We start from the raw sequence: 13854 nt of genomic DNA on the forward strand, positions 1-13854 counted from the left end.
AACAACGGCTCAAATTTGGCAGTTTAATGTACCGGGCCGTCTGTACGGCAGTCGAGTGGTGACCTCACAGTTAGGAGACCCAAGTTCGATTCCACCCTCGGCCATCTCTGTGTGGAGTTTGCATGTTTTCCCTGTGCATGCGTGGGTTTTCTCCGGGTACTCCGGTTTCCTCCCACATTCCAAAAACATGCTAGGTTAATTAGCGACTCCAAATTGTCCATACGTATGAATGTGAGTGTGAATGGTTGTTTGTCTATATGTACCCTGTGATTGGCTGGCCACCAGTCCAGGGTGTAGACAGGCTCAAAACAGCTGGGATAGGCTCTAGCACCCCCGCGACTGAATGAATGAATGAAAAATCTGCAAGTCTGCAGGGATCCACTACACAGCAAATGCAATAGATTCGGTTCTGACAATAACACAGCAAAAAGGCTGAAATCCAGTCCAAAATCCAACAACTGGGTGTCCTCTTTCTCCAAAGACAGCCATTTGTGTCTGATCTACTCTGCTATTCTCGCCTGTAATGCTCCGTGACCCCATCATCGCTAAAAGTTTCTGACCTCCTTTTTAAAACATTCTTTTTCTAGCTTCATTTTTCACCTTCTCCGCCTTTCCGGATGACGTTCTACCTTCTTGTGACGCTTTTCTGCCCCAGTTCACCAAGCATCTGACAGCAGTTGCATGAGAACGGTGTAGCCTTTTGTGGAATGATTGTTTTCACTTGGCCTGGCATGAAAATTCTTGCCATGAAGGCAACAGAGAAGAGACAGCCTGGTCTGCGTAGTGATGCTGAGTATGGCTTTTTTTTCTTTGTTGCCGTGTAAAAAAAATAATTAAAAAAAGCAGGAAGTGAACAAATGTAACAGTTACTGATTGTAAAAGTACCAGATGGAGGGGTAGGATTTAATAAGCTTTGCTTCTTCCTACTCCTTTTGGACATGTGGAACTGTGAACTGATGATGTGATGCGTTCAATTGTAATCTGATGCATGTTCAAATGAAATAAAACCATTACCATTACAATAAAGACTCTATGAAGGTTTTGGTGGAGACTGGAAAGCTTGCATTTGCCGGGATGGATAAAAAAGTCAAAAAAGTGATCCTAAATGAAATCTCAGAGGAGGAAAGTGGGAGGGCAGACGCTCTCTCATTACTCTTACCCGCTGTTAAATGTTTCATGCATGCTTGATGACTTTGGCCATGATAGTAATGACGTGTCCCATCAAGGCCTGTTAATTATAGGCACCTTTTTCAGCATGAAATATTAGGAAGAAGCACACGTATGAAGAACCTAGTATCTTCCAACCATCGTGAAAACACGTTTCATTCACCTCAAGTCAATTTCAATTTCATAAATGCAGGATAATAACAACTGAAGTCACCTTCCAAAAATAAAATTAAACAAAAGAACTAAAAAAAACAACAGCAAAATTGGAAAAAAAGCAGTCATTTTATGAGCCAAGACACAGCCTTTTCTGTTCTTCAGTAATCAGCAGTAAAACATAGGTAAGTTTCAGGAAAATGTCAGTTCCCGACTAAAAAAAGGGAAAAAAATATAAATAAAAAAAGCAGGAAGTGAACAAATATAACAGTTACTGATTGTAAAAGTACCAGACGGAGGGGTAGGATTTAATAAGCTTTGCTTCTTCCTACTCCTTTTGGACATGTGGAACTGTGAACTGATTATGTGATGCATTCAATTGTAATCTGATGCATGTTCAAATGAAATAAAACCATAATTTTTTTTTTTAAATTTAATTACAAAAAAAATGAAAAACATTTTTTTTATTAAATTAAACAAAATTAAATAAAAATAACTTAAATTATATTAGGGAAGCAGGAAGTGAACACATGTAACAGTTAGTGATTGTGAAAGTCATTTTATGAGCCAAGACACAGCTTTTTCTGTTCTTCAGTAATCAGCAGTAAAACATTGGTAAGTTTCGGGAAAATGTCAGTTCCCGACTAAAAAAAAAACGGGAAAAGACACATTGGAGTCATGGAGTCAAAAATTGTCAACCCATCAAAAATCTCAAGAGGTCAACAGTCTGACACACTGTGTCATCTTTCAAAAAACACATTACTAAAAGCACTAAATTCATCACACAGCAACTTAACACTCAAATGATTCATATATTAATTCATTCATTTTCTACCGATTATCCTCACTAGGGTCGCAGGGGTTGCTGGAGCCTATCCCAGCTGTCTTGGGGCGAGAGGCGGGGTACACCCTGGACTGGTGGCCAGCCAATCACAGGGCACATATAGACAAACAACCATTCACACTCACATTCATACCTATGGACAATTTGGAGTCGCTAATTAACCTAGCATGTTTTTGGAATGTGGGAGGAAACCGGAGTACCCGGAGAAAATACATACTGTGTGGCACCAATCACAGCAGAGTGGGCATGCCCAGAGGTGGGCTGTGTGTGGAATAAATGAAAACAAAAAAGCATTTTGGAAATCCATTGAATTCCAGCTGGAGTAGGTGCAGATTGTGGAAGGTCTACAAAGCTTTATTGTGTGTAGCTGCTCTACAGGAGTCCACAACTCAATACAAAGGGCCCAAAATGAGCATAATAGATCATTTTTAACTCAACTGCTGGTTTAAAATACTGTAGACTATCCCAACACTGGGCTAGTGGTATAGTAACCTAGCGGTTGCGTTACAGTTGGATTATTTTTTTGAACGCATCATTTCTTTAGTGTGTACACACGATATATGACACATTCAAGCAAAGTTGAAACCCTTTAATTGCATGGTTACTTAAAATGATTTTTTTCTCGGGCGTCAAGATTTCCCACTTTATTTGGTGATCCTTGAATGCACCATAGCCGTGTGTTACTGCACGCAAAAGTTTGTGACTGTCAAAACTTTTTGGAAACAACGGCTCAAATTTGGCAGTTTACTGTACCGGGCCGTCTGTACGGCGGGCGAGTGGTTACCTCACAGCTAGGAGACCCGAGTTCGATTCCACCCTTCGCCATCACTCTGTGGAGTTTGCATGTTCTCGGACGACATTTTTATACCTTTATGTCTCCATGCTTTACTGATCACGCTTTTTTCTCGGGCGTTGAGATTTCCCACCGTGTTTGGTGATCCTTGAATGCACCATAGCCGTGTGTTACTGCACGTAAAAGTTTGTGACTGTCAAAACTTTTTGGAAACAACGGCTCAAATTTGGCAGTTTAATGTACTGGACCGTCTGTATGGCAGTCAAGTGGTTACCTCACAGCTAAGAGATCCGAGTTCGATTCCACCCTTCGCCATCACTGTGTGGAGTTTGCATGTTCTTGGACGCCATTTTTATACCTTTATGTCTTTTTAACTCAACTGCTGGTTTAAAATAGACTATCCCAACACTGGGCTGGTGGTATAGTAACCTAGCGGTTGCGTTACAGTTGGATTAATTTTTTGAACGCATCATTTTTTTAGTGTGTACACACAATATATGACACATTCAAGCAAAGTTGAAACCCTTTAATTGCATGGTAACTTAAAATGATTCTTTGGCGGACATCTATCGGAGGATCAGGAGCAAATATAGCGTTGGACCTCAGAATTCCCGCTGTGCATCCGAGCGCATGGGACGGATAAAAATGGACGCTAATGGCCGACCACGTTGGAAATGCATTTGGCGCAAAGTGAGAAGTCACTATGAAGTACGGAGAAAGGCTGCCGTTACAAGTGAGTGGAACTGCATCATTTAAGGGATTTTCAGCTAAGGTGGGGGGCTATGGGAGTTTAGTGGGTCAAGGCCTGTGTGTCCAATATAGGCTCATATTGGGCCAACACGCTCTAATGCAATGCATGCATGGAAGTGCCTCCACCACACACACACACACACACACACACACACACACACACACAGCACTAAAACTGTGTTGCCACTTTAGGTGTATTTCATACGGTAGTGGATCCTGCAGGGAGCCTCATAAATACATAATCACTCAGATGGCCAAGACTGAGGGCCCCACTGACGCGAGTGGAAAAAACTGTAAGGACGTGACAATGTGTTTTGGAGAAAAAAAAATGGGTAATGGTGTGGGTACGATTGTATCTTCATATCTTTTTCCATGGAATCATACATGCAACCTCCTTTAATGGAACACTTTCCCCCCCAAAAGCTGAGTGTCGTTCCTTCCACAGCATTCTCTATCGACAACATTTGAATATTTCATACCTTGTCTATTTTCAGTCAGCTGCATGCGTAGTCGCAAACACGAACGTTCACGCTGCATGGCATGAAGCATAAAGCATGACGGTTAAAGTTTACCCTGCTGCCGCACTAATCTGCTCAGGAGCTGCGCTGCATTCGCTTTCCGCTACGAGTGTGTTGGCGATACGCACTCGACTGCATGTGTGTGTGCGCATAGAGACTTCATTTGCGTCTGTCAGGGAAAGAAATATGTCACCCGAGGACAGGATGACAGCGGCGCTTAATGTCCGTCACAGGGAAGCCTGACGTTTTCAATGGAAAAAAAATTTTTCTCTCTCAATTCAGAGGCTACAAAACAGTAACTCCAGAAAATTGTTGCTTGCCCCGATAGTCCCCCTTTCACTCCCATTACCTGATATTATAGCCATAATAAGAGAAAATAAACCTTCTAAATACAGTTTTTAACAGTAGTACAGCCCTCTAGACATGACATAGCACCCCTATAGTCACTCTCACACTCCTATTGCCCAATATAGCAGACATAATCAGAGAAAATATTACAGAGAAGACATTTACCCTCTTGTAAATACAGTTTTTTAGCATAATTAGAGCCCTCTAGACATGAGATAACACCCCTATAGTCACTTTCACACTCCTATTGCCCAATATAGCAGACATAAAAAGAGAAAATATGACAGAGAAGACATTTACCCTCTTGTAAATACAGTTTTTTAGCATAATTAGAGCCCTCTAGACATGATATAGCACCCCTATAGTCACCTCGCACACCCAGTACCCAATATAGTAGACATACTGTAATAAGAGAAAAGATGTAAGACATAGAAAACCTGTTACAACCTTATAAATACAGTATGTACAGTACTAGAGCCCTCTAGACATGAAATAACACCCCTATAGTCACGTTTACACTACTGTCACACAATATAGTAGACATAATAAGAGAAAATATGACATTGAAGATATAGAAAACCTGGTTACCCCTGTGTAAATAAGGTTTTTAGCATTATTAGAGCCCTCCAGACATGAGATAACACCCTTATAGTCACCTTCACACTCCTATTGCCCAATATAGCAGACATAATAAGAGAAAATATGACATTGAAGACATAGAAAACCTGGTTACCCCCGTGTAAATAACGTTTTAGCATTATTAGAGCCCTCCAGACATGAGATAACACCCCTATAGTCACATTCACACACTCTTATAACCCAATATAGTAGAAATAATCAGAGAAAATAAGTTATAAATGAGGTATATAATAGACCCACATTGATGCAAACTTGGTTTGATAGTTTGATTCCACATACTGAAATGCTATGGCTTTTTAACGTAGTCCTAGCATATAAGTGTTTTAAATCTAGTTCTTCCCTGAGATGTCCAAAAGGAGAAGTAAGAAGCAAAGCTTATCAAATCCATGTCATACCCTTTCATCTCTGACCGTTCTAATGTGTGAAATGTACAAACAGAGCATCACAATCAGGGATAAAAGTGTGGACTGACTGACTGAATTTGTGTGCGTGATGCGTGTGAGCAGATGGAATCCCAGTCACGGTGTAGAAGTTGTTTCGTGGCTGAATACACCCTCAAATGTTACTTTTTTGGGGGGCTAAATGAAGCATTTTCAAGCATAAAAATGGCTAAATGTATCCATCCATCCATTGTCTATGTCGCTTATCCTCACAAGGGTCACGGGTATGATGGGGCCTAACACATCTGACTTTGGGCGAGAGGCGGGGTACACCCTGAGAGATGTAATGATTACCTTCCTGTCAAAAAGTGATTGATGACCCCCGTGTGACATGATTTCTGACCCCTGATTTATGACCCCCACGTGATCTGGCGTGACATCATCATCATGCGCCGAATATCACATGATGATGATGATGATGTCATGAGGTCCTAAATCAGGGGTCATAAATCATGTCACGTGGGGGTCATCAATCCGATGCATGGTGATGTTGTCATATCCGGCGCATGATGATGATGATGATGATGATATCATATCCGGTGCGTTATGATGACGTCACGCCAGATCACGTGGGAGTCATAAATCAGAAGTCATAAATCATGTCACGTGGGGGTCATCAATCACTTTTTGACAGGAAGGTAATCATGGACTGGTGGCCAGCCAATCACAGGGCACATATAGACAAACAACCATTCACACTCACATTCATACCTATGGACAATTTGGAGTCGCTAATTAAGCTAGCATGTTTTTGGAATGTTTTTGGAATGTTTTTGGAATGTTTTTGGAGGAAACCGGAGTACCCGGACAAAACCCACGCATGCACGGGGAGAACATGCAAACTCCACACAGAGACGGTCGAGGGTGGAATTGAACCCTGGTCTCCTAGCTGTGAAGTCTAGCTGCCAAATATGTAAATGTGAAAATATATCAGTGTACAGTTACAGTTATGATGTCATCACTACCAACAGCACTAAATTCATCACATAGCAACTTAACACCCAAAAGGTGCACCCTGGACTGGTGGCCAGCCAATCACAGGGCACATATAGACAAACAACCATTCACACTCACATTCATACCTATGGACAATTTGGAGTCGCTAATTAACCTAGCATGTTTTTGGAATATGGGAGGAAACCGGAGTACCCGGTTTAGAAAACCGACGCATGCACGGGGAGAACATGCAAACTCCACACAGAGACGGTCGAGTGTGGAATTGAACTCGGGTCTCCTAGCTGTGAGGTCGAGGTGCAAAAATGTGTAAATGTGCAAATATACCAGTGTATGGTTAAAGTTATGATGTCGTCACTAGCAACAGCACTAAATTCATCACATAGCAACTTAACACCCAAAAGGTGCACCTGATACAAACATGTATCAGGTACACCCTGGACTGGTGGCCAGCCAATCACAGGGCACATATAGACAAACAACCATTCACACTCACATTCATACCTATGGACAATTTGGAGTCGCTAATTAACCTAGCATGTTCTTGGAATGTGGAGTACCCGGAGAAAATCCACACAGTCCACACAGAAGTTAAACCATCATGTAAAAAAAGGTGGATTGAATCCCAGAGTGCAATGCAGTTGTTTCTCATTGAGATTCACACATCAAGATGCTGCACTCGCATCCCCCCCCCACCATGTTGTGCTCCGGTGTCCACGCCACGGGAGAGTTGTGACTGTCGGGTGACGTGCGGAGTGGTTCCAGGGGTTTGATATGCTAATCCTGCCTCGCTGAGGTGTCAGGCGGCCCTGCTGTTCCCAGCGTCCGGGGGACACGCACACATGAACACGTACTTATTAACAGCAGTGATCGGTAGGCACGCGCATGCTATACAGTCCTCCACGGGGACCCTAGATCCTATATCTTATCTTTCATCTCTCAATACAAAAACCTGCTGGATAAATAAATATTAAACATGCAAGGGAGCGACAGATGGAAGAAGAGACAGACGTACTTTAAACAGACGGGATGAGGGGAAAAAAAAGTGAGAGTCTGAGGGGAAAAAGTAATTGTACAAAATGTCCTTAAGCCCAGCAAGTCCTTAAAATGTGTTGTCTTTTATCTGGCCTTTCCGATGTAAAAGTACTCTCTAGCTCATTATGCTACATGGATGAGACTATAGCCACCACAGGAAGTACTGTATGGACACCCCCGAGTACAAACGGAACAACAACAAGGGATGCTAACGTTTGTGAGTCTGTTATATACCTCATTTATATCTTATTTCCTCTGATTACATCTACTATATCAGGTAATAGGAACGTTAAGGAGACTATAGGGGTGTTATCTCGTGTCTAGAGGGCTCTAATTATGCTAAAAACTTTATTTACAAGAAGGTAACCAGGTTTTCGTCAATGTGAGTCTATTATATACCTCATTTATATCTTATTTTCTCTGATTACGTCTACTATATCAGGTAATAGGAGCGTTAAGGAGACTATAGGGGTGTTATCTAATGTCTAGAGGGCTCTAATTATGCTTAAAAACTGTACTTACAATAAGGTAAACTATTTACAAAGGGGTAACCAGGTTTTCGTCAATGTGAGTCTATTATATACCTCATTTAGATCTTACTTTCTCTGATTATGTCTACTATAGGATAATAGGAGTGTTAAGGAGACTATAGGGGTGTTATCTCATGTCTAGAAAGCTCTAATAATGCTAAAAACTGTATTTACAAGAGGGTAAACAGGTTTTCTATGTATTCAATGTCATATTTTCTGTTATTATGTCTGATATATTGGGCAATAGGAGTGTGAAGGTGACTATATGGGTGTTATCTCATGTCTGGAGGGCTCTAATAATGCTAAAAACTTTATTTACAAGGTGGTAACCAGGTTTTCTTCAATGTGGGTCTATTATATACCTCATTTATATCTTATTTTCTCCGCTTTTGTCTACTATATCGGGTAATAGGAGTGTTAAGGAGACTATAGGGGTGTTATCTCATGTCTAGAGGGCTCTAATTATGCTCAAAACTGTATTTACAAGAGGGTAAACAGGTTTTCTATGTCTTCTATGTCATATTTTCTGTTATTATGTCTGATATATTGGGCAATAGGAGTGTTAAGGATACCATAGGGATGTTATCTCATGTCTAGAGGGCTTTAATTATGCTAAAATTGTATTTACAAGAGGGTAAACAGGTTTTTCTATGTCTTCTATGTCATATTTTCTGTTATTATGTCTGATACATTGGGCAATAGGAGTGTGAAGGTGACTATAGGGGTGTTATCTCATGTCTGGAGGGTTCTAATAATGCTAAAAACTTTATTTACAAGGGGGTAACCGGGTTTTCTTCAATGTGAGTCTATTACATGCCTCATTTATATCTTATTTTCTCTGATTATGTCTACTATATCGGTTGATAGGAGTGTTAAGGATACTTTGCGTCTTTCTTAATCCTTAAGGATTGCGTCTTTCAACTGTGTTTACAGATCCTTCATTGCTTCCAATCTCTCGTCTTGACAGTGAACATAACCAAAGTCCTTTAGAGACGCCCGTACAGTATCACAGGTCTTTTATTGCGGGAGGATTTTCCCACTTCTACCTCGCATGTCTCCCGAAGGACATAACCTCAATGCAGATATCCGTGTTGAGCTCATCCCACGGCGAGAGCCCAGACAAACACACAGTGGGCGTTTGTAAACCCAGCGGACGCGCACTAAATCTGCTAATCAGCCATCAAACACGGTGTCAGTCCTCCATCGGCACGCAACAAACACAGAAAATGGTCAAAACAACGCATACGGTAGTTATACCTTCTGTCCTCATTTGCGTAATGGGTCAACTGGGGCTGATTTTTGCAGGTTTGAATCGCCGGAGGACCCGGAGAAAACGTACAAAGCGAGATTTGAGTCTGACTTGCACATCCTACACTGAATGGGATGAAGTCCATTTAATCAGCTCAGACCATGTTCCTGCACCAAGAAATCGCAATAAGGAGCATTTCGGTCCTCCAGAATGAGACGAGCAAGCTGCTGAGGCATATGACACACAAATACTTTTGTGTGGAAATGTTCCAGCCATCTGCGGTGCGCATAATTTCCCCACAATCCGGGAGCAATCTCCATACTGCTATTACTATTTCTATGGCAACGCAGAATGAGCCGAGTTGAGTGAAGAAGCGAGATGAGGGATCATGCCACCAAAATATACCTCTCAAAAGTTCTCTCTGTGGCACTGGAAAGATCTCAGGGTCCCTGACGTGACTCATAAACTTATATTGTTTTTAATTTGTTCTATACTGTCCCATTTTGTAAACAAACGTAAACAAACAACGCAAACAAAGGCATCTCCATATAGCTGGTGGACTCATGTCAAAATGTTGTGTTGCTGCTGGATGTTCATTTTCAAAATAGGAAGCTTTAAGATAAAAATGGAACCAGACAGACAAACCACCTCCAGTGACGCCATCGGTAAACAAACAACACAAACAAAGGCTTCTCCATGTAGCTTTTGGACTTATGTCAAAATGTTGTGTTGCTGCTGGATGTTCATTTTCAAAAGAGGAAATGTTAAGATAAAAATGGAATCAGACAGACGAACCACCTCCAGTGACGGCATCGGTAAACAAACAACACAAAGAAAGGCTTCTCCAGGTAGCTGGTGGACTCATGTCAAAATGTTGTGTTGCTGCTGGATGTTCATTTCAAAAAAGGAAGCTTTTACATAAAAACGGAACCAGACAGACGAACCACCTCTAGTTCTGTTCTTTGCAGTGATCATTTCACTGATGACTACTATGAAGGAACCTTTATAAGAAGTATTTGGCTTGAAAGTACTATATAAACGTATGCTATTTCGCAAAAAAAACTGCAAAAAACAATCACTACATCAACGAATAAGTCATGTTTTGTTTCGCAGCCATATTGTTCACAGTGGGGGTGGCAATTTACGCTCATTAGGAAACATCCTGTGTCTTGTACTCCGCCATGTTGATGATGTCACTTCCGGAAATGAGACTTGAACTATAAATGTAATTTTTGCTAATAAACACCATCAACACCTCAACCAACCACCAGGCAGGAAAACAAAACGCTACACTAGCAACGTCTATTCAACACCTTTAACATCGGACCGTCACACTATTGTTATTTTCCGAGAAAATTTCCTACTTACGATCTCCTGTAGACGTGTCCTGCGAGTCCAAGATGCCGGATTCCTGGAGTGATCTGATACAGGAGTCCACCAGCTCCAGACCTGTTGTCAGCTCATCCTCGATGTCCTTCTGTCCGTCTGCAAAACAAACAAACAATCCTTATAAAAAAAAACATATAAGCTAAGGCTTATTTAAAAAATTAAATTAAATTAAATTAAATTAAATTAAATTAAATTAAATTAAATTAAATTAAATTAAATTAAATTAAATTAAATTAAATTAAATTAACACGGTTATGAACATTGTTACGCCAAATAACTACGTTACTGGTGTAGTGACACCTCGCCACTACAGCAGCTAGCTACTAGCCAGCTAGTGACTAGCTTCTGCTCACACTGGCTCTTAATGCCTGAGACCGCTAGCCAAAGACGCTTTTTGTTAGCTAAGTGTAGCGTTCCTCTATATGTCGCACCCAGGAAGGAAGTTCCCGAAATACTCAAAAATAGTACACGTTATTACGACTGTACCCATTACTACATGTTTACAGCACCGATAGAAACCGTTTACCGGGAACCGGATTAGGTGTGTCATATATCGTGCATTCTTAGCTGCCTCTATTTATCTGTTTTTTTATCTTTATAATCAAGATGTGACATGAACCTCTCACCCCTCAAACTGCCCTTTTTTGCTTGTTTTGCATCAGTCATATGTATGTGTTGTGCATCTCTGATTGTGCTATGTGAGTGTGCGTGCCTAGACTGAATGTGTGTAGAGTCAAGGAATGAAAAAACAATTTTTTGGCATTTTATGTTATGTTTCTAGGTACTGGCGAGCAGAGGAAGAAGTCCTACCAGATGCCAGCAACATTCATGTCTTATTCACAGAGAGGAAGACAGATGTTAATGGAGGAGGTTTTAGCCAGTGGATTATGAGGACAGTTTTATTGACTTCACTTGATGCTATTGTGCAAAGATGAACCGCGGGTGAAACCAATTCCGGTGGCGCACGCTGGATTTTTAGCTTTGCCGTCAAGTCAGCCAAACACCTTTTAAACCAATTGGATTCAGAGATGAGGAGTTCTTAACAGTTCAGGAGGCGGCGGTGTGCCTGTTTTTGCGATCATTTGAACGCCGAAGGTCAGATCAAGTGATTGACATTTCATGCACTCTGTTTGGTAGATAATTGTAGGAAAACGACAACATGCACGACGACTAGTAAGAAGCCGGGGTACGCATTCCTCACCAGCCGTCGTTGAATCGGCCGCACTGACAAAGCACGTCGTGATACGCATCGTCAGCAGAAAGCTGCACCCGAATCCAAACAATGGTCGGACGAGATTAAATTTATGATGGGATTTCAGCGGAAGGATTTACTACCTTGGTTGTTCCAGCGAAATTTCTCCTCTGCTGAGCTGAAAAAGATAAACGACAGAAAGCATACAAAGGTTAGAACCACGAACATGAGGGTAGGAAAACACACACACACACACACACGTTTGTTGTGTGTTTTATTGTCCCTGCTTCACAATGTGCCGCAACAATAAAGCAATACGCTACATTCTATCAAAACATAGCACCTTTTAATTAGCTCACAATTCAGCTAACAAACATGTGAAGTATGTTTAAGTCGAAACCAATCGACTCTTGGAGTCGGCTCTTTGAAGTGAACCCTGGTGATAAATCAATTGAAGCAATGAAATCACTACTGTTAATTCATTAAGTCCATGCCCACTGTGTTTATTATTAAAATAATTTATTTATAAAATAAAAATAAAAAAATAAAAATAAAAATAAAAATAAAAATAAAAATAAAAATAAAAATAAAAATAAAAATAAAAATAAAAATAAAAATAAAAATAAAAATAAAAATAAAAATAAAAAAATATTTTATTAAATGTCAAACTCAGATTGAAGTTAACTCTTCAGTCCCCCTTCAGTAGCGGCCATTTTATTGTGTTTTTATTTATTGTGTTATTGTGTTTTATGGCTACATAAACATGCAAAACCAAGAGAAAGATTAGACTCTCATCTTTCATCAGAAAAAACAAGTTTGTTTCTACCTTTTTCTGTTCTTAAGTAATGAGACGTAGAACATGGGTAAGTTTCAGGAAAATATCAGTTCCCAACTAAAAACCTTACGTAACTTTTACGTTGATATAACACTCATTTTGTTGCATTTTCTTGGTTTCAGTTTCAATTTCTGTACGGCATAGATGAATGAAATGTTAATGGGTAGGCTGCACGGCGGTCGAGTGGTTAGCACGCAGGCCTCACAGCTAGGAAACCCGAATTCAATTCCACGCTCGGCCATCTCTGTGTGGAGTTTGCATGTTCTCCCCGTGCATGCGTGGGTTTTCTCCGGGTACTCTGATTTCCTCCCACATTCCAAAAACATGCTAGGTTAATTAGCGACTCTAAATAAATTGTCCATAGGTATGAATGTGAGTGTGAATGGTTGTTTGTCTATATGTGCCCTGTGATTGGCTGGCCACCAGTCCAGGGTGTACCCCGCCTCTCGCCTGAAGACAGCTGGGATAGGCTCCAGCACCCCCGAGAGGCTAAATGGTAGAAAATGAATGAATGAATTTAAATGCATTAGTAGAGCATAGCGTATATAAAAACGTTGTTGGGATCATGAATTTGGGTTTATAAAAACATATAAAAAAACATTTTTGGTATTGAAAGAGTGAATTTAAAGCAAATCTCTGCGACTTTATAAATTACCTCGAGGGTGGACCATTCATTCAGGAGTGGACCGTTTCACGCACAACATCAAATGTGTTTTCATTCATAGTAATGACCTCCACCTTTAGTGTTCTCCATCAATACTATCAATAGTATATGTTTACGTTTCATGCGGACAGCAATAGAATCCAGCAGAGCGGATGCTTGCACAGCAGTCAGTGTTGGAGAAGCATAACCCTGCAACACAGATGCTCACAGGCACAATGGAAGAGCAATAAAGATGATTGGCGGAGTACAGATATCTCTGTATAGACGCCATGAGAAGAAGGTTGTCGACACAGATCAGTGTCGGGAAAAACACTCCCAAGCTGTGTGGCCTGTGTACTTTAATGGAAATGAAAA

General features: G+C 40.8%; 1 protein-coding gene across 13 annotated transcripts in view; it reads right to left on the bottom strand.

Moving 5' to 3' along the window:
• LOC131124985 (catenin delta-2-like) overlaps window positions 1–13854 on the bottom strand; it is a 141891-nt gene that overhangs the window by 66897 nt on the left and 61140 nt on the right. For all 13 annotated transcript variants that reach the window (XR_009128958.1, XM_058066036.1, XM_058066037.1 and 10 more), the window contains 2 exons: window positions 12145–12179; window positions 10789–10905 (listed from right to left, as the gene is read on the bottom strand). Coding sequence is in view for 12 of the 13 variants with exons in the window: in XM_058066036.1 (XP_057922019.1) it covers window positions 10789–10905; window positions 12145–12179 (152 nt within the window). In the remaining variant the exon portion in view is untranslated. The remainder of the gene's footprint in view (window positions 1–10788; window positions 10906–12144; window positions 12180–13854) is intronic.

The sequence above is a fragment of the Doryrhamphus excisus genome, chromosome 3, assembly GCF_030265055.1.
Source record: "Doryrhamphus excisus isolate RoL2022-K1 chromosome 3, RoL_Dexc_1.0, whole genome shotgun sequence".
Taxonomy (NCBI): Eukaryota; Metazoa; Chordata; class Actinopteri; order Syngnathiformes; family Syngnathidae; genus Doryrhamphus; species Doryrhamphus excisus.